Source organism: Podarcis liolepis (assembly GCF_965112155.1).
Source record: "Podarcis liolepis genome assembly, chromosome: 7".
Taxonomy (NCBI): Eukaryota; Metazoa; Chordata; class Lepidosauria; order Squamata; family Lacertidae; genus Podarcis; species Podarcis liolepis.
The window spans coordinates 57746511-57767814 of record NC_139561.1 but is presented as its reverse complement, the minus strand read 5'-3'; the positions used below and the strand labels follow the sequence as shown (position 1 = coordinate 57767814).

The 21304-nt window shown below is 44.5% G+C and overlaps 1 protein-coding gene across 1 annotated transcript; it reads left to right on the top strand.

Annotated features, from left to right (window-relative positions):
* Nucleotides 1-4361: 4361 nt before the first annotated feature.
* CETP (cholesteryl ester transfer protein) lies at nucleotides 4362-21293 on the top strand. Its single transcript, XM_083511495.1, has 16 exons — nucleotides 4362-4606; nucleotides 4848-4962; nucleotides 7573-7707; nucleotides 8031-8101; nucleotides 8366-8453; nucleotides 10232-10301; nucleotides 11043-11103; nucleotides 12351-12442; nucleotides 14142-14321; nucleotides 15150-15200; nucleotides 15411-15581; nucleotides 16385-16452; nucleotides 16989-17031; nucleotides 17783-17852; nucleotides 19406-19491; nucleotides 20573-21293. Exons 1-16 carry the CDS (start codon nucleotides 4483-4485, stop codon nucleotides 20645-20647), a joined length of 1500 nt encoding a protein of 499 aa, XP_083367621.1. The 5' UTR covers nucleotides 4362-4482; the 3' UTR covers nucleotides 20648-21293.
* The last annotated feature ends 11 nt before the right edge of the window (nucleotides 21294-21304 follow it).

Genomic DNA, 21304 nt, shown 5'->3' with positions numbered 1-21304 from the left:
CCTAGGGTCACTCTGGAAAAGATGTGTGGGGAAAACATGGAGGAGGATTTGCTCTGTATGCTCCAAAGCTAAGCTTTTGGTAACGCTAGAAACACAAGAGGCTTTCATTTCAAGAGAACGGTGTGCAACAAGGAAAGCACAACTTAAGTCACTCTGAAAGGAAATATTGGCGCACTCTAGATCATTTACCCATGTATGTACACAGCAAAATAGTATGTGTTGGCTGAAAGGGAACACATGGGGAACTGCACTGATTGTTGCAATGCATCCCCAGTTATTAGTATGTTTAATTATAAGATCATACAGTAATCTTAGTGGGTTTCATAAACTTAGAAGGGGGTGCGGTTGTGACGATCATGAAGCGACCTTGCACTTAAGAATTTGCCACTGTACTACTGCACACAGCTGCAGAAGGCAGGCTGAAGCTTCTCCTTGTGGTCCTGATGAAAATCAGTCACCCTCCCGATGCACCTAGTATATTAATTTATATTAAAAAAACCCGTGATGTGGTTACTCACCCCACACAATTGTTGGGTAGCTTGTCTCCCACTGAAATCAGTGGACCTCCAAATGTTTGGCTATGTGGGTGTACAATACGAGAAATCTTACCCTCCAGCCCTTTCTTCTGTACCTATACATATACATAGTCTGTGTGTGTGTGTGTGTGTGTGTGTGTGTGTGTGTGAAATAAGTGTAACCCGTAACAGAATTTGCTGCATTGAATAAACTGCCCTGGGATTATAAGAACCATGTGTAAACTCTGTTCTTCAAACCTCCAAATTCAGTGAAAGATCAGGTCCCTACTTTAGTGATGTGAATGTCCGGCAGTAACCCTTGAAAAGGGTATCTGAGGCCATTCACTCTTTCAACTCAGGATGTCTGCTTCCAGAAGCAAAACAAAAAGGATAATGCTGGAAAGCATTATTGCTATTTTTAAAGCTGTAAAGTTTCTAGCCAGTGGCTGGAATCCAGCTAAAGTTACTCACGGTGAAGATTCATCAGTGGGAGAAGTCAGTTGCTGTGACCATCTTACAACCATCTTCTACAGAACCTGTAGCAAAATCCTATGCATGTTTACTTGGAAGTTTATCATAACCAAAGAAATGAGCATAGGAAAACAGCCTTTGGCTTCCTCTATATGGTCTGTTTACTAAGCACTCATCCTGATTTCATTGCCCAAAGCTTATGTGGTGTTTAGATTAAACCTCCTCTTTATGGAGCATTCATTTAGATTTGTTTGCAAAGTGTTTGTCCAGCAATGAGTGCTCATCCCAAATTTATGCCAATTTGCATTGGGATGGGATTATGAGACTTCTCAGTAATCGTTCACTCATTACACACTTTTTGGTGATATTCCTGTAACTTTTCTAACTGCAAAAAGTCAATATTGAGTCCGAGGTGCCTTTAGTTGTGTCTCTGATGGCTCATCCACACTTCCATTTGGTCTGTGTTTCATTGCCCTTGTCCCATGCTTTCTCGGCATACGTCAGAGAGGTTTCTCTTCTGTCCTGTCGCTTTCCCCAGGCAAACTTACTGTTTACCGCTGAATCAGAATAAATATCAGTCTGCAAAAACTCGATGGACTTTGTTCTGATTCAGCGGTAAATTTCAGGTTTCCTGAGGGGAAGTGACGGGACAAATGAGAAAGCTAGAAAGCACAGAACAAGCAGAAGAAGTGTGGATGAGCCCTAACTTTTCTTTGACTTGGACCCAAGGGTTAGCTTGTTAGCATGGATTAGTGCATCAGTCCCCAAACTCTGTCCCAGGAAAGACCTGCATATCTACAGTGAGATATCATTCAGTTAAATACAGTGGTACCTCAGGTTATGAAGTTAATTCATTCTGGAGGTCCGTTCTTAACCCAAAACCGTTCTTAACATGAGGTACTCTTTCGCTAATGGGGTCTCCCGCTGCCACCGTGTGACTTCCGCTCGCATCCTGGGGCAAAGTTCGCAACCAGGAGCATCTACTTCCGGGTTAGCGGAGCTCGTAACCCGAAGCATTGGTAAGGAGGACGGTACGTAACCTGAGGTTTCACTCTACTGTACTTCAATTTCATTCAGGGCCAGGTTATATTACCATTTCAGTCCAGGCTCTGGGCATCTTTTCCTCCACCCTTTGCTAAGCCTGAGGGAGCCAGTTTCTCCAGTAAAAGGTTGCCAGGAGTCATTCACCTCTTTTGGCTCAGGATATCTTAGCAGAACACAGCAACAATTGGAGCTGGATCTGCATGGAGAGCTCGTACACCCTGGACTCCACGGACAATGGAAAGGCTTTGCAGGAAGATAGTGGCAGATTTATAAACACCAAGCAGGGACAATCTGAAACTCTCAGTCAATTTAGCAGTCAAGAAGCCATTGATGGCAGGAAGAGAGATAAGGCTATTCTTGTGCAGGCCTTTTTCTGCTGGAACTGAAAGTGTTTTTTTCAAATCACGTTGCTGAAATTCCTGGAAGTTCCCAATTGGATTTTTTCCAAGAAAGAAATGCTAGACAATCCACATGGTGTGTCATTTATTTAGTGTGCTGCTTTCCATCAGAAGTGACCCCAAAACAGTTTGCATAAAACAATAAAACACCACCAACAAAATACATAAAATGCAATTAAAAATAGCAAGAAAACAATAACAATCCCTATAAGGATGTAAAGAAGGGTGAAACTGAACTAGGTTTTGCCTCCAACACTTGAGAAACAGGTGAGTCTTCACCCTTTGAGGGAAGCCCATTAGTAATGTAACCATTAGTGTTGTAGTCGAGGGAATCCCACAACTGGGGTGCTGCCACAGAGAAGGCCCTGTTCCACATCCCCACATGACACACAATATCCACGGTGGAACCATAACTAGGGCCGCTTAGCTGACCTCTGCTCTAGGTTTTTGGTTCTCAAATAACTACAGCAAACATTTTTACAGATAGAAGAGCCTGGCTGCTGGATCAGACCAGGGCAGGCAAGTCCCCTCAATGCTGGCCGGGCAGCCCTGACTCTCCCTCCTCCCCTAGCTGCTGCCTTGCAGGTGGTGTGACAGCCCATAAATCACTGTTCCCCTCTCCTGGGTCACTCTCCTGGTTTCCTGGCACACTGTCCTATCAGCCCCTGACTTCTACCACCAAAGGATTAACCCTTTGGGGTCCTCCTGCAGGATGCGATGAGGACTGGCTGTGGATGGGTTTGCTTTAGGGTATGAGTGGGAAAGGGATGCGGGTGGCGCTGTGGTCTAAACCACTGAGCCTTTTGGGCTTGCCGATCAGAAGGTCAGTGGTTTGAATCCCCGTGACGGGGTGAGCTCCCATTGCTCAGTTCCAGCTCCTGCCAACCTATCAGTTCAAAAGCACACCAAAAAAGTGCAAGTAGATAAATAGGTACCACTCTGGTGGGAAGGTAAACAGTGTTTCCGTGCGCTGCTCTGGTTTTGGTGTTCAGTTGCACCCGAAGTGGCTTAGTCATGCTAGCCACATGACCCGGAAAAACTGTCTGCGGACAAACGCCATCTCCCTCGACCTGTAAAGCGAGATGAGCGCCACAACCCCAGAGTCGTTCATGACTGGACTTAACTGTCAGGGGTCCTTTACCTTTTTTATGAGTGGGAAAGTCAATTCACCTGACTTTGAAGTGGGATGTGAATTTCTGGAGAGCTGTGTCCATGATGAAAGCATAGTTGCAGCTCACGAAATATGATTGCTGGGTATCTGCTGATTTTGTCATTGTCTGTTATTTTGATTCATTTATTCTATACGTTAAACTTTTGTTGTATTTTACTTTTGTTTTAATATGTTGTCCATGACTTTGTGGGCCTTTGGACCAGAAAGCAGTAAATAAATAAACCATAGCATAACATGCACAAACGGATGTTACACAAGCCACAATTAAAGAAGGAAATTGACAACCTTTGTGTCTGTTTTAGGGTTGGCCACTGAGAGAACAGAGTGTTTAGCTGCCCCAACATGATGCCCTCCAGATGTTTGGGACTATAACTCCCATCAGCAGCAGCCAGCATGTTGGGCTGAGGGAAGTTGACATCCGAAACATCTGGAGCCTGCTGTAGAGACATGGAGAAGATCCACATCGCGCCTTTTAAGTACAATACTTAAGTAGAAAGAACCCTGGGAGCTGTAGCTCCCTCCTACAGAGCTATCATTCCTAGCACCCTTAACAAACTACCTTCCCAGGATTCTTTGGGGAAAGTCACATGCTCTCAATGTGTGTTGGATGTGCACAGATTTTAGTTAATTCATATTCAGCTCCAGATGTCTCTGGACAGGCAAAGTCATGGTTCTGCAGGGGTTAAGTGGACTGCAAGAACGTGAGGAAAACAAAGAGGCTGGTCTGGAGCAAGGAAGTGGGTCATGTCCTGCCTGAGGAGGAGTAGAGAGCCATGGGGAGTACAAGGGAGGCAGCTACCTTTCTGGTGGGGACAGTGGAAGGCGGTCGCTCCTGGGATTTGCAACTCGAGGGCATTCTGCCTTTGGCAAGTATCAGAAAAGGATGGCAAGGATCCTGATTATGTTAGTGAGTCTGCTCAGCAGCGCATTGCCTTGCAGTGCTGAGCCATCATCTTACAGCGATACGAGTGTTGTCTTCCGAATGACCAAGCCAGCCGTACTAGTGCGTAAGTCATTACAGCTCTCTCACTCTCTCCCCGTGTGTGTTTATAATATCAGTTACCTTTGCTCTTGCTGTCCCCAATCTGGGGCCCTCCAGATGTTTTGACCGATGACTCTCACTGGCCCCAGCCATCTCTGGAGGCACCGTATTAGGTCTGGCATGCTGGCGCTGAATTGTGGGGTGAATTCAGTTCTACTGTTAGCGCCGTTGTCCCTCACAGCTGTGATCGCATTCTCTCTTGGCAGTCAATGAGAAAACTGCTCATGTCATACAGACAGCCTTCCAGCATGCAGACTACCCAGACATCAAGGGAGAGAAGTCTGTGCGGTTTCTTGGGAAGATTGCCTATGGATTGAAAAAGTAAGTGTGGCTCTGCTTAAGCTCCCTTGTTTATACCTCTCCCATCGCAAACCTGTTTAGCTCTGTTTTGCTGAGTTTCTCATTTTCCTAGTCTCAAGTTTGGTTCTCCACATAGCTGCATCTCTATGCCTTTTTTTTTAAAGTCCTTATGATTATTTGCCAACATTTTAGTGTGATTCTCTTAAACATTTTATACACACTTTTGCCTAGCATATATATTTTGCAAATATTTCCCCCCAAATATAATTTATTTATAAAAATGATTTAAATAATAGAATCATAGAATTGTAGAGTTGGAAGGGACCCTGGGGTCATCTAGTCCAACCCCTTGCAATGCAGGGATCTTAACTAGATCATACAATACAGATGGCTATCCAGCCTCTGCTTAGAAACATACAAGGAAGGTGAGTCTACCACCTCTCATGGGAGTCTGTTCCACTGTCGAACAGCTCTTACTGTCAAAAAGTTCTTCCTGATGTTTAGTCAGTATCACTTTTTTTGTGACTTGAATCCATTGGTTTGTGTCCTGCCCTCCAGAACAGGAGAAAACAAGCTTGTTCCATATTCCACGTGACAGCTCTTAAGATATTTGAAAATGGCTATCATATCTCCTCTGAGTCTCTTCTTTCCCCGGCTAAACATGCCCAGCTCCCTCAACCATTCCTCATGAGGCTAAGTTTCCAGACCCATGATCATCTTGGTCACCTCCTCTGCACATGTTCCAGCTTCTAATATCCTTCTTAAATTGTGGTGTCCAGAACTGGACGCAGTACTCCAGGTGTGGTGTGACCAAGACAGAATACCACTATTTTGGGGGTGGGGACAGAGCTGTTTATAACAATTACAGTGGTACCTCAGGTTAAGCACTTAATTTGTTCTGGAGGTCCGTTCTTAACCTGAAACTGTTCTTAACCTGAAGCACCACTTTAGCTAATGGGGCCTCCCGCTGCTGCTGTGCCGCCACAGCACGATTTCTGTTTTCATCCTGAAGCAAAGTTCTTAACCCAAGGTAATATTTCTTGGTTAGTGGAGTCTGTAACCTGAAGCATATGTAACCTGAAGCGTATGCAACCTGAGGTACCACTGTATATGTAAAATAATATCATGAACACCATTTAAAATGTTAAAATCAGAAATCAGCTCTTACGCATTTGGTCATGCACTTTTATATTAAAATGCATTTTTTGTACGTTATTTTCACTAACGTGCTAATTATGTAAGTTTGTGTTTGCATTTTTGCTCTCACTATTTGTTTGGAGAACTGTATTGCAAAATTCGTAAAACTGCAAATTCTGAAGGATGGGTCTGGTTTTAGTTTGCATCTTGTTTCAGAAAGTTCACATTTGGTAGATTTGCCTTTAAATATGAAGTAGGTCCAATTTCTCTGCCAGCCTTCACCTTGCCTTAAAATAGGGCTCTTAAAAAGTTGCTGCACCATATCCCAGGTCAGACTATTTGCCAGATAACGGTGCTGTATATTCCAACTGGCAGCAGCCCTCCAGTTCCTCAAGCAGAGGCCTATCTCATCTGCTCCTCATTGGTCTTCAGCTACTAGGTTTGAGCCCATGGTTTGGATCACAACAGCAGCAGCACCTCATAGAAATGGATAGTAAAAAAAGAGAAAGAAGTGGGTCCCCAATCTCCTTCATGCACAAATACCTGGTAGCATTTTACTAGCTGCTGAAGGATGGGAATTGCTGTCAGATGGAAAACTGTTCAGGTCTGCCTTTACAAATTGGCTTGCTATGATTTGGGAGGTAGCTTTAACCAAATGTTTAACACAGCATGGCATAGTGGTAAGAGATCAAGCTACAACAAAACAAAAACCCTTTGGTACTGCCTGCTTTCTGTTCATTTCCTATGCCAATAAATCTGCATTCCCAATTAAACCACCTGCAAGACAACTACTCTTATGGAGAGATTTTGTCTCTTAATCTATTTTGGTACTGCATACTGAAAATATGTCTATTATGTGGTTGAATGATGGTACTCCACATTTTATTTGCCCTTAATATATGTTTACTGAAATTCAATGCAACACATATGTTTTTTTAAAAAAAAATGGAGAGAGAAAAGAAATGTGCCAAGTGTGAGCTGGTTGCTTTGCGGGAAGAAAAGGTGCAATAGCTTCAGCCCCACCTATCCACATTTTGACTTATTTGATTATTAATTTCTGGATTGAGCAGAGCAGCCTGTCCTGGAAGAGTGACATGGGGGGGGGGGTTGCCTCTAGGGAAGAGGAAGCTCACCAAATGCAGGAGGCAAACACTTGGAGGAATGTGACAAGAAGCAGAAGCACTTCTTTGCTAGCTGGGGCTGATGGGAGCTGCAGTCCAAAACATCTGGAAGCTTAGGGAAGGCTGGTGCCAAAGGCTATGATAAGATGTGCAGGACTCTAGACCATGACTGTGTTATTTCCGTATATGATGTGTTGTGTGTGACCCACAGCTAAAGCTACCATGCAGGATTATACTAGCAATGGGAGGGCTTGGGTGTGGTCAGTGAGTGCATCCCAAGGGGACCTGGGGTTGTCTATGTACCTCTTCCAGCGAAAGAGCCCAGCCTGCTTCAATTGTACTAAGCCAGCCATTCTTTGCTTCCCTTCTGAAGCATCCATATTGGAGAACTGACAATAGAAAACACCACAGTTGACCTCAAGGAGGACGACGCCATCAACATCGGAATTCAGAATGTTTCTGCTTCCTTCCAAGGAACCCTCAGCTATGGCTATGTGGGTGGCTGGCTGTGAGTATTTCCAGAGAAGTCCACATCTGCCAGTTTGGTCCTTTTGTGGGGGGAGATGATGAGGGTGTGAAAATGGAAACATCAGCTTTGCATTTACCACACAACCCCCGACTGCATCACATCCAAACAGCACGACGTTGGCTGGCACAGAGCCTAATGTGTGCAGTAGCGCATGTGCTCTGTTCCAAAAACACCATCCTTCCTGGTTAATTCTACCTGTGTTCCACATGTTCGCAAAATATCACACTGACATTCTATCTGAGAGCATCTCTGCAACAGATGATGTTGTTTGGTGATTATCATTGTTAAAAATATTGTCACAGGGTGAAGCTCATCCATTCTATTGACTTCGAAATTGAGTCATCCATTGATCTGCAGATAAACGTTAAATTGTGTAAGTAGCGGAATATTCTTGGCTATTGAGACTGGTTAGAATGAGGGCTTAATATATGCAAGAGGCAGCAGGTGGGTGTCTCCTTGAGATGAGATTCAGAGGGAGGGGTTAAGGAAAGCCAGTTTCTCCTGTGATGTAAAGTCTGGTTTATTATCTCTGGTTTACAACCCCCTTCCTGGAAAACGGGGGGAAACTATTGGAAGGGAGTACCCAACTGACTCCTGGTTCCTAATAACTTGAGGCATTTGCTTCTCTATTGGACAGTGTCGGATGACGGGCGTGTGATAGTGGACACCTCGGACTGTTACCTGACTTTCCACAAGCTGACCCTGCATCTACAAGGAGACAAAGAGTATGCTTCATTATTTGAAATCCACACCAGGTTTTAGTAGTGCCTGACTTTCACTTGAAGGACTCCCATATTCATCAGGCTAGAAACATAAGAAACTGTCTTATACTGAGCCAGAGCATTGGCCCATCAAGCTCAGTGCTGTCCACATTGACCAGCAGCTCTCAAGGGTTTCAAGTTCTCTCCCAGCCCTACCCTGGGGATTGAATCTGGGACCTTCTGGTGTGCTCTATCACCAAGCTACAGTCTTTCCTTGTGTAGTCTTCTGTAGCTGCTTTGCCACTATCAACCTCCCATTTTGCTGACCCATGAAATCAGAAGCCTAAAAGCCAAACTTCCCATAAGATTAAGCACATCATTGGCAGTTAGTTTCAATTAATAACCTGTGCAGAGGTGTGGGAATGTTGTGGACAGTAGGAGAGGATATATTGATTAAATATTATCCTTTCTCACTCACGCTAGTGAGTCAGTAGCAGAGTACGTTCCCCAGTATATTGCAGGAAGCTAGTTGGTGGATTCATTTGAATCTCTTTACTTAAGCAATCCAGTCTGGCTTGTCCAGACTGGGTTTATTCCTGGTAAATCTCATTTGTTCCGCTTAAAAAGAATAAGGACACAACTCTCCTTTCTTAAAAGTAATGATAAGAAGTTTACTTACATTCAGTTCACAGTGGTTCCCTGAAGGCAGACTTTAGCTTGAAGTTACAGAAGAGAGTTTGAGTTCATCCCATATGAGAATGAGCCCATGTGCTGCTGGCTGAGAGCCAGCACAGAGCAAAATAGCATCAGTATCAGAAGAGAGCAACAAAAGAGGAAGATGGCTGTGTGACTGGTCCTTTTACAGGGTCTCACAGGGTCACGACCATCTACCTGGTCACACGTGGGGTAGGGGTGGGGAGATGCTCCAGACAGGTGTGACAGGAAGTCCTCCTAGCTGGAGTAACATCCCCCTGTGTGTCCACTCTGGACAAACAGGAAATGTTGTATTTGACTGCTACAGTGATGCCACATCCCACAAGAAGGGCATTTTCTTCATGATCCTGTTGCATGGGAAGGGGAGGTTTCACACTTACAGGCTGGTCCTGACTGAAATTCTGCCTCAGAATTGAGGGTTCCACATTTGCTGCTTGAAAACAAAAACAGAGAGACATTCTAATTTTTTTTGGTGTTTAACAGTGCCTCAAGTCTGGCCTTGAGCATCTTTTAAGATAAACCTTATTAAGAAGGACAGCCCAATACATTTTTCTGCCCAGAGCAAAGTACAAGATGGCAGCCCCTCCCAAACCCACACCCAGAAATCCACTAGACTGACAGCTGAATCTGACCTCAACACTACTGATGGGGCTGCATACACCACCACACCTGAGGCAGCAGGCTAGTTAAGTGGGACAGGCCAGGTTGTGACTGATGGGCAGCGGAATGGTTGGGAGGTGGCTTATGAGGAACAGTCAAGAGTCTGCCACCCCAGCCCCACAGCTTCTGTCACCTGAGGCAGGTGCCTCACTTTGCCTAATGGTAGAGCAGGCAGTGCTCTGCAAGGCTTACTTGCTTGCCCTGACTTCTAATCTCCAGGGTGAATTAGGCTTTGGAAGCTTTAAGGTGAAAGGTGCTCTTGATTGTTAGCATTTTGATCATCTTTGTATTTGGATTTTATGTTTAGATTTTCTCTTTATGTTGTAGCTCACTTAGAGCCCATTAGATAGAGTAGGACAAAAAATCCAAATCCAAATGTGTTGTAATAATGAACTTCTTGAGCTCACATCCAGTCTTTCTCCATGCAGCCCAGGATGGCTAAAACAGCTTTTTACAAACTTCATCTCGTTTACTTTGAAGCTCGTTCTCAAAAACCAGGTAAGAGACATGGAAGGGTAATTGACACAGGGCTGATGTATGCTAAATGTCATGCATGCTGGGCAATTGATTAATCAGGCTGCACTATGGCAAATGAAGATATGGAAAGACCTAATTTACATGATCTTAATGAAACCATCATTTATCTGGCTTTCCTTTTAAAAAGTGACTTGGGGTTTAGCTTTCAAGTCCTTGGGAAACAATAAAAGAAGTGCCGTTTCCTTGCAGACTGCAGTCTCTGCCTCAGCCTCCTTTTAAACTATGGACATATTTCCAGGTGATTTTCACAAAAATATGCATTTTACCCTAGCATTGCATTTTTTTGTACACATTGATTGGAGAACTGCATTGCAAAATCTCGAGAAGTGTGAATTTTGGAGGCTGTTTGTGTTTCATTTTGCATGTTGTTTTGGAAAGCGTGAATTCATAAATTTGTGTTTAGATGTGAACTGAATTTAATTCCTCCTCTGTCTCAATTCACACAATACTATTCAATGGTGCTGCTTCACACATCTGTGAGTCATCTAGGAAACTGCCTTATGCTAGACCATCTAACTTAGTATCTAGCTTAGTACTACTTACACTGACTGGCAGCAGCTCTCCAGGATTTCAGGTAGGGGTCTCTCCCAGTCCTAGCAAGAGATGCCAGAGACTGTACCTGGGATCTGCTTGTTGCTCCAATAATGAGCTACAGCCTTTCCCCAAACATGTGTTTGAACATCTCTTTCCCCTCTTTTACAGGTGTGTAAAGAAATTAACTATATTTCTCAGCTACTGGCAGATTATGTGCATGAGACATCAGGTAAATCTCTGTTCACTTTTGTTGCTGTTCCATTTCTAAAAATTATTATTAAAAGCTCTTACTCCTCCATTTATATAACAGTCTCACATGGTATGTATAGTCTGCTTCTATAGTCTTCAGGGCTACACTTCAGTCCACACACTTTGCATCTGCACCCAACTGGATTTCAAATGTCCTTAGTTAGAAACTAGAAAAAAGTAAAGTAGCAGGGTAGGCTGGGACAGAGCCTGCAGCCCGCCGCATCTCCCTGGAAGCCTAATTTTAAGGCCCACTGGCCATGAAAGGGATGGAGTAATATATTCTAAAAGACTTGTGGGAGTATCCTGCAGGGGGTAAGATGCATTTGGGTCATGCTTTGCTTGAACACAAGGAAATGCCCCCACCAAAAACAATCCCCTGGCTCCAAAACATGGCCAAAAATATGACATTTAGGTCAAAATGACCTAAACTTCCCTATGAAGGAATGTTGCAGCATTTGGGACTTCTTAGTTTAGAGAAGAGGCAACATGATAGAAGAAGAAGAGGAGGAGGAGTTTGGATTTGATATCCCACTTTATCACTACCCGAAGGAGTCTCAAAGCGGCTAACATTCTCCTTTCCCTTCCTCCCCCACAACAAACACTCTGTGAGGTGAGTGGGGCTGAGAGACTTCAAAGAAGTGTGACGAGCCCAAGGTCACCCAGCAGCTGCATGTGGAGGAGCGGAGACACAAACCCAGTTCACCAGATCAGGAGTCTACCACTCTTAACCACTACACCACACTGGCTCTTATGAAGTTTATGAAATTATGTATGGCATGGGGAAAGTGGCTAGGGGAAAGTTTTTCTCCCTTTCTCATAACTCTGGAACTTGGGGACATCAAATGAAGCTGATTCAGGACAGATAAAAGGAAGACTTCTTCATGCAGCTCAGCATAGTTAAACTGTGGAATTTGCTCCTTCAGGAGGCAGTGATGGCAACCAACCTGGATGACTTTAAAAGAGGATTAGACAAATTCATGGAGGAAGAGTCTATCAATGGCTACTAGTTAAGATGGCTGTGCTCTGCCTCCACAGCTTTCAAATTTCAGTTGCTGGAAACCACAGGAGGAGCGGAGAGGGCTCTTGTGCTTGGGATCTGCTTGTGGGTTTCCAACAGGCATTGGGTTGGCCACCGTAAGAATAGGATGCTGGACTAGAAGGGCCATGGCTCTAGCTTAGTAGGCTCCTCAACATATTCTAAAAGCTCACTCTTTAATTTTCTGGTAGCCAACTTCCTTAAAGATGGGGATATCGGAATAGATATTTCTGTGACCGCATCTCCGGCAATCAAAGCAAATTACATAGAATCGCACCACAAGGTAAGACAATTCCCACAAAATAAACTTCCCTGTGTGAAGGAAAGGGCAATTGTTGATGACGCAAACCCTGCCTCTTTATAGTTGCTGCAGGTGAGAGCCAGGTCACCTCCACACAATGGCTTCCCTCAAGAATCCTGAGAACAGTAGTTAAGGGTGCTGAGAAGTGTAGTTCTGAGGGATAAAATGACAGTTCCCATAATGCTTGGGGAGGGGAGGGGAAAAGCCATGTGCTTTAAATGTAGAGTGTGAGTGTTGACTAGAGGTGTCCTTAGGCTTCCAGTTAAGGACAGGTGTTGCTACTAATGGAACTTAACTGCTCATTTTAATATAAAACACAATTGAGGACTAAGATGAGCAGGGCCAGAGGTAAAAGTGGGTGGAGCAATGGACACCAGAGGTTTATACACCTCTCTGCCCTCATTGAGGCAAGCAAGAGGGAGGATTGCAGTGGAAAGGCAATCCTGATGAGGCAGAAGTCCTGGAAGAGAGCCAGTGAGGGTGTGGCTTAGTAGGCCCCCACCAGGCTAGATAGAGAAGCCTAGAGGGCCACATTTGTCCTCTAGGACTGCGATTCCCACCTATGGTCTAATATGCCTCTAGCCTTCTTCCCAGTCACAAAAATCCCATGCAATTCCTGTGGAAGGTGGATGATTCCGTCCTATGATTCTGAACTCGTCATTCTCCCAGTGTCCTTCTCCGCACAATGCCCCATTCAGCAGAAGTCTTGGTGTTTCTACCAACCAGGGCTGGCCCACCCATGAGACCAGGTGAGGCAACTGTCTCGGGTGGCAGGGTCCATAGGGGCAGCAGATCCTGATCTGGATATTTCTTTCCCTCTTGTTCCTGGTGTTGATACTCAACTCCACTCACCCCTTCTTCCCTGGCCGGGGGGGGGGGGGGGACGGACCATTTTGTGGTTTGCCTCAGGTGTCAAAATATATTGGACTGGTCCTGTCACCAACCAATATGACAACAACAGCAAAGTTTCTTTAAAACAAACATACTTATTATGACGCAAGCTTTTCCGGACTATTGTCTGCTACTTCATCACTTGCATGAGGCAGCATCCCTGGGGCCTCTAACTACATGGGATGTTAATGAGGTGATTAGCGATCATGCTATGTGATTTTTCTAAATTAAATACCAGGTGAAGAGGGAACAGTAGTTGCCGAGATTGCCCACAGGCTGTGATGAAAGGGAGGGTTTGTACTTTGTGTATGCTTAATTTCAGTTTGCGTTTACTTCTGCTGTTTTTCTTTATATTTTTGTTCTTGCGTGGTATTGAAGTGTCTTGTTTAAAATTTTTTAAACACAAGCAAATGTGTTGGATGCATTTTCCTACAAGGAGATTGTTGGTCCCTCTAGACATTGAGGTGTTTATGTGTGACTCCCACATTTCAATAACCCTTTCACACTTACAAATGTTTTTTGGGTGAATACCAATTCAGTGCCTGTCCCATCACTTTCTGCTGAAATCACAAAACTTTTCGTACTGCAAATGTTGTGGGTTGTGTGTGTGTGTTCCGTTTTGTTGCTCTATAGCACTGGGGTCACCCCTCCAGATGTCAACGGTGCTGTTACACTGGGGAAGTATCGCAGAAGACTGAATACAGCAAAATGATGTGTGGAGGATCCAGAATGAATCCACAAGGAACATCTGCAGTTTATAAAGCCCACTCACATTTTCTTCTCTTGAAAGGGCCTCGTCGTGTACCAGAACCATTCAGGCATCTTCCATGACTCTGCCTTCACACCGTCTCTGCTGACTGATTCCAAAATGGTCTATTTCTGGTTTTCAGACCAAGTCCTCAATTCTGTGGCCTTGGCAACTTTTCTAGATAAGCGCCTGGAGTTAACACTCACAGGGGAAAAATTAAAGGTAATTTTTTCAGGTGGCCATTTGACTTGGCTTCACTTGTGGGGTTTGAATGGCAATGCGTAGTTATCTCCTGCTAGCAAGCACCAGTTTCACCCAGTTGGTTGGGCCAAGGAGCTTCTTATAGGGGGGCGGGGGTTGGGATTCAGGGCACAGCACCTCACCTCACCCACTCTGGCCTATCAGGGTCTCGCTTGCTAGTGTGGATGACCACCCTGTAGTTCCCCTCTTGGTCAGGTGGTGGTGCTTGGGGTCAGTTGCAGCCTCTAATCACCCAAGTTGCTGATTTAGTCCCCTTTGCCGGCTCAAATCAAGTGCTCAAAAGGGGCTCCCTTTTAAGGAGGGCAAAGGAAACAAACAAAAGTTCATTCAACTCATTGCTTTTCCCACCCAACCTTCTATATATTCCACGTGTGTAAGACAACATACAATTTCTTCTTGTGCTTGGGACACATAAGCTGTGAATTTCCCTTTTTTAGGGATGTGCATTGGATACATTCATTGTTTTTGTTATATGATGGAAGATTCACCTCTTCACTTGAGTTTTCCATATGCACGTGTGTGTACACCCACCCAATTCGTGATTGCATATTGTTTTCACTGATTTTAATCTTGTATATTTATACATTGCCGTAACCTACCCTGGTGGTGGTGGTGATGATGATGATTCCATGCATAGAAGTAGAACTTAGTACATCAGAACTGCTGTGATTCCCACATTGCAGGGCTTGAACTAGATTGCCCTTTGCACCCTTCCCAACCCTACAGTTCTGTGATGCTAGGAAATACAAGTACATTTTACTTCTTCATCTTTTGTGTCTTTTTTAAAAGGAAATGTTTGAAATTGAAGAGCTGAAAACTCAACAGGAGATTGTGCAAAAGGTAACTTTTGACCAAATCCCAACCTATCATTTGACGAGTAGGTAGCACATGGTATTGCCTGGATATTGCCTGAACTATTTTCAAGTCTGATTCTTCTTCTTCTTCTTCTTCTTCTTCTTCTTCTTCTTCTTCTTCTTCTTCTTCTTCTTCAAATCAAGCTCTGTTGCTTGGCATCAGCAGCCACACTATGTCTGTCTTTATGCCCCCCAGATTTTTCGGGGTGCCTCCTACAACGACTCCCTGGCTAAGGTGTGGAGCCTTGACCCTCCTCAGATTATCCTCCAGCCCGAAGGAATCATTGTGAAGTCATCTGTGGCTGTGGAACTCAGTGTTCCTCTGCAAGGCGAAGGTCCCCCCTCTGTAGCTTTGTATTTCGAAAAGGTAAATGAATTTGCAGTTTGCATTTTGGAGACAGGAACCAAAGGCCCACTGGTCACAAATTAGCCACCATTTGCAAGCGCATGTGATGTGGAACAAAGCGGGCCTCATGGAATATAGGAAACTGCCTTATCCAGAGCCAAAGCCTTGGTCTATCCAGCTCAGTATTGTCCACACTGGTTAGCTGGGGCTCTTTGGGGTTTCTGGAAAAATCTCCTTCAGTCTTACTTGGAGGTGCTGTAAATTGAACCCGGGACTTTCTGGGTGCAAAGCAGATGCTCTTGCATGGAGCTATGGCCTTACAATTCTGTTAGGATGCAGGTGGGCTCAGAGAATCAGGAAGAGAGCACTGCTGGATCAGTCAGCTCAGGAGCTCGGCCATAAAGAGAACATCTCACCTGGGAAAGGGACAATGGGAAAGGTGTCCCTGTGAATTCTCATTGATTTCTCAGCTGCTTTCAACTTTTATTACTCCAGCATGTAATTAAAAACCCTAAATTCTTCAATAAATCAGCTGTTGGATTGTCTGACGTGTTCTAACTTAATAGGTCAGTTTTTAAATATCTCCTGTAAATCTGTAATCATCCATTCATCAAGAGACGTGATTTATTTCCTGTCCCACACACAGTTCTTATTAATAAACATAAGAGCAGCTATTAATAAATTTACCATCATTTCTCTGTCCTCTTATAAAGCAATTTCTTTAATGTAACCAAAGTAACTAATAAAGTCATGATTTCTAATGCCTTCTATGTTTTTTTAAATGCACTCACAAACCTTTCCGTTCTGCCTTTCCCTCCCTGCAGGAAGTCACCGTCACAGTCCAAGCTTCGTATATGCAAAAAAACCTATACCTGCATCACTCCGAGGCCATGTACGTATTGCCCTTCCATTGTGCAGAGAGAGGATGGGGGCTTCCAGGTGGTCACTGTTTTGAGGTGGGATTCAATCACATACTGGCAACCTCAGGTGCCACAATTAAAGTTGGTTTTGGCACCCTGAAAAGCAGACCTATTGTGATGAGAGAAGTGCCAGGGACATGCCCTGAGAAGCCTGGAATAACAATTGCTTGGCACAAGGGTGCATAACCTCCCCACAAAAAAGAAAGCTGAATAAACAAGCCACCTGGAAGCATCTAAGGGAGATCCACACCATGCATTTAAAGTATACCCAATGCACATTTAAAGCATGTGACTCCCCCCCCCCTCAATCCTGTGAACTGTGGTTTGTTAAGGGTACTGGGAACTGTGGGTCCAGGGCTACTGTAGTTCTCTAGATTCTTTGGGAAAGTCATGTGCTTTAAATGAATGGGTGTGGCTTTGCCACTAGAGTGCCTGGGTACGCAAAAGGGACTGGGAAAGGTGCCTGCTCACACTTGCTTTACACACTTGGCTTCTTATTTCCCTACAGGATAGAGATCAAAAAGCTTAAACGTGCCGCGGATATAGCTGTGGTGAGTACCCAGCATTCATGCTTCTGAGCTTAAAGTGTTGAGCTGAAATTAATCTCCCCCCTCCCACAAAGCTAATTTTTGCTCCACGAATATCCTGTCAAATATTCTCTGGATGTACCAGTGAATCTATCAACCAAAGATGTTGCAGTAGCATCAGTACTAAGATAAATACCGAAAGAGCACTGTCCAACCTGGCAGGGTTGTTGTGAGAATCGCTGAAAGAATATATGGGAAGGGTTTCAGCATTTCAAAGCAACGCACATGCCAAGTGTCACAAGTCTTCTGCCTTCTGCTGCTGGGAAAATTGGACAGGGGTTCACTCAAGATAAGCCCAGCTTGGCACCATAAAACAATCTTCTGCTTTAACCACCAAATTTGTCCAGGGATTGAAGCATTGGGAGATTTTTGCATCCCCCACAGCACAAAGCCTTTTGCAGAAGCACAAATCATATTTTGTTTCAGTTACTGTATTATGTTTTGTTTGTATAATTAACAGAAAACTTCATTAAGGATATGCTTATACCTGTATTTTAAAAAGCATAGGGTTGCACTGTCCACTATCTACAATCAATTGTTGATCTGCCCTTCCCCAATCTGTGCCCAAAATATTTTGGGGTACAGCTTCCATCAGCCCCAGGCAGCATGTTGTAAAATGCCACATACATCAACGGCAGGGGTAGAAATAATGAACTAGTAATAACAATAAAGACTTCTGCAATTAATGACTTTGCTTGCAACGTTTGAATTTCAGAATGATGAAACTATAAAGCACATTTTGGAGAAAATCGTCTCAGTTGCCGGGATCCCAGAAGTGGTATCAAGTGAGTTTATTTGCTAAGTGTCAGTGTAGTAGCTCTGAGTCCTGAGTGGCAGCAAGGCAAAACAAGTGTGTTGGTGAGGGAATTCACTTCAGTGGAGCTTGGCTCAGAAATAACTTCCCAGGGCTCTTTTTTAAAAACCCACGTTGCAGGCCTTTGAGCCAACAACATACCCCTGTTGCTGGGTTTCTGAGATCTCCTGCGTGAACACAGATTGCTTCCCCACACTTCCTCTTGTCTTGTTGCTTTCCCCTGGGGGAAACTGCTCTTTAGTGTTCAATCAAAGCAAATGGTAATTTGGGTTTTCTCCAGATGGATGTTTGCTCTGATTTAACACTAAAGAGCAGGTTTTCCCTGGGAAAGAGGGGCAGGCTCTTCTCATGGCCTATCTGGCGATGTCAGGGACTGAATCTAGAACCTTGTGCACACAAAGTACTGGTATGTGCCCTTCCCCCAGTGACAGATCTACATTTGTGGGTCCCTGAAGCTTGACCTGTTACCAGCAGTGAGGTCTAGGAAACTATTGTTCTCTTCTTTGGTAGGGTTGTTTACCACAACCTCTTCAACATCTGTGCTACTGACTCTCAAACTTTGGGATTGTTGAAATACATACAACAACAAAAATAATCCATTTGAGTCATGTGACTCAAATTGTGTCTTCTAGATATATATATATATATATATATATATATATATATATATATATATATATATATATATATATATCAATGTGGTCTAAAGTCACTTCTGGGGGGCCCCCTGAAGATTAAGTTTACTTAGTTTCATAGTAGATCCCTGCCCCTGCCTTCCACTCAGTTATGACCCCGAAAACAGATGAAGCTTCCTTATACAGTGTCAGATCAACTGGCCCATCTAGCTCAGAACTGTCCACAATGACTTGCTGCAGCTCTCCATGGTTTCAGGAACAGAGTCTTTCCCAGCCCTACCAGGAGATGCCAGGGACTGAACCCGGAGCCTTCTGCATGCCAAGCAGAGGCTCTACCTCTGAGCTACAGCCTTCCCCAAGAAGGACCCCGCTTCTGTAAAACTAAATGGTGGTGGTGGTAATTCCATTTCTTGCCCACCTTTCACCATGAGATCCTAGGGCAGCAATTTAAAAATACAATCTTAAAATTAATTTATTTTATAACAAATTACAATAAAAAGACAGGGTGGGGCCTAAATTACTGTATTTTTTGCACCATAACACTCACTTTTTTCCTCCTAAAAAGTAAGGGGAAATGTCTGTGCGTGTTATGGAGGGAATGCCTACGGGTGGCATGCCTACAGATTTTCCTTCTCTAAAAACTACGTGCGTGTTATGGTCGGGTGCGTGTTATAGAGCGAAAAATACGGTACCATACATCTCAGCAGAGCACGACTTTTTGCCTCATTATGTTGCACAGGCTTCATGGGAGGCAGGTGCAATGTAATAAATGTTAGCATCAGTCCCAGAAAACTTCCCCGCCCAAAACAACCACCACTACTTACCCATTGCTGCAAACCACGGTTATTACTGTGACATCAGACAAATCTGGTTCAATTTGGTTTCACAGGATTTGAGAGGAACATAAGTTCCCTGTTGAGCAGCAAAGGACTCAACCATTTCGACATCATTGATCCTGAGATAGTAACCAAAAAGGCAAGTACAGTTTGATGTATTGGGGCTTATATATCACCCAGCACTATGTCAGTGACCAAACAGCAAAAATATTTTGTGCTTGGCCCTTCCAAAGCAGTGGAAAACCCAGGGCACCCATAAAAGGGTTGATTTCATTTGGAAGACAGATTCCTGAGCCAATAGTACAGCGGGGTGCAGAACCAAGCACACTGGCTGTACCAGATTCATAGTCGAAGTGTGTCAAAAGTGCCTTGGCCCAGTATACCTGAAGGAGTGTCTCCACCTCCATCGTTCAGCCTGGACACTGAGGTCCAGCTCCGAGGGCCTTCTGGCGGTTCCCTCACTGTGAGAAGTGGGGTTACAGGGAACCAGGCAGAGGGCCTTCTCGGTAGTGGCACCTGCCTTGTGGAAACCCTCCCATCAGATGTCAAGGAAATAAACAACTATCTGACTTTTAAAAGACATCTGAAGACAGCCCTGTTTAGGGAAGTTTTTAATGTTTGATGTTTTCTTGTGTGTTTAATATTCTGCTGGGAGTTGCCCAGAGTGGCTGGGGAAACCCAGCCAGATGGATGGGGTATAAATGATTTATTATTATTATTATTAGTCCCAGGCTGTGTGTGTCAACCCTAGGGCTGGCCCTGGATGTTTTGCCATTAGAGGCAGAACAAAAATTGCTGCCCCTGCCTCCTCCGCTGTACACCCATTGCCATGTGCCCAGCTGCCCCACACCCATGCCGCCAGCACAGCAGATTATAAGCAGCACACTTCTTGGAGACTGGATCTGTTGCCCCTCCCAGCCATCCAAAGCCTGCCCCCCTGAGGTGGCTGCCTCACCTTGCCTCATGGGGTGGCTGGCCCTGGCCAACTGGTTTAGAAATGTTTCTTTGGTGCTTCTGCACTACACTGAGTTTGACACTCTTGCACTTTTGATGTCCACAGCTTCCACAGCATTCCCTGCCCGAAAACTGGGCTGGATGTGTCTGTTGTTGCTCTATCAGTTGTTGTCCTGTCTGCAGGCAAAGGTGTGTCCTACCACCCTGTGCATTTTCCATTGCAATTCAGTTTGCCCACTTCATCCTGCACTTTTCCCCCCATCCAGGGACACTTAATTCTCCAGATGGACTTTGGCTTCCCACACCATTTGCTTGTAGAGTTTCTGAAGACTACTTTGTAGAAGGAAGAGGAGAAAGAAAAATAAAGGTGATCCAGGTGTATGAGCAACCTAGATGCCCAAGAGAGCTGGTGATCCATTTATTTCCATCTCCTTCCCTGTGATCCCAGATGGATTTCCTGCCAGGACTGAGGCGCTGTCTGAGAGTTTTCTCCTTGACTGTCTCCTGCAGGATAAACTCTTTTGGAAAAGCTCTGGGAATCCCTGGCTCTTAGTGTGACAAGAAGCTGAGTCTCCACAGCTGGAGCACAGTGCTTCAAAAAGGGATCGACACCCTCCCTACAGTGTTGAGCCTGTCTATATTGGATGTGTGATGGCTTTGATCAGCTTTCTCCAACCAGGACAACAGCTCCCACAGGGGGAAAACATGAGCCTGGCTTGCTGGCTTCCATTTTCATGACGCCCCCAAACCCCATTTGGGAGTCAGTTTATGTGCATTGCTTAACTGCCACAATGACAGCAAGCTTTAGGAAATGGCCTCGATAATCTTGTCACTATGTACCTGAGTGTCTTGCCCTCTCAGACCACTCTGGGTCAGAGAAAGGACACCTTTCCACCAAATTCTTGAAAACTTTCTTTCTTTTTTCATTTGAATGCCATGTGCTTCTTTTGTTTCCTAAAAATAAACCTGGTTTTCTGTTTTACTGCATTGCTGTGCCT

What these genes read in the sequence shown, in the direction of transcription:
- CETP (XM_083511495.1), top strand. Translation starts at nt 4,483, where the DNA reads ATGGCAAGGATCCTGATTATGTTAGTGAGTCTGCTCAGCAGCGCATTG. An exon ending in AGCTCGTTCTCAAAAACCAG is followed by an intron (nt 10,302 to 11,042) that starts GTAAGAGACATG and finishes CCTCTTTTACAG; the next exon opens with GTGTGTAAAGAAATTAACTA. An exon ending in TTATGTGCATGAGACATCAG is followed by an intron (nt 11,104 to 12,350) that starts GTAAATCTCTGT and finishes ATTTTCTGGTAG; the next exon opens with CCAACTTCCTTAAAGATGGG.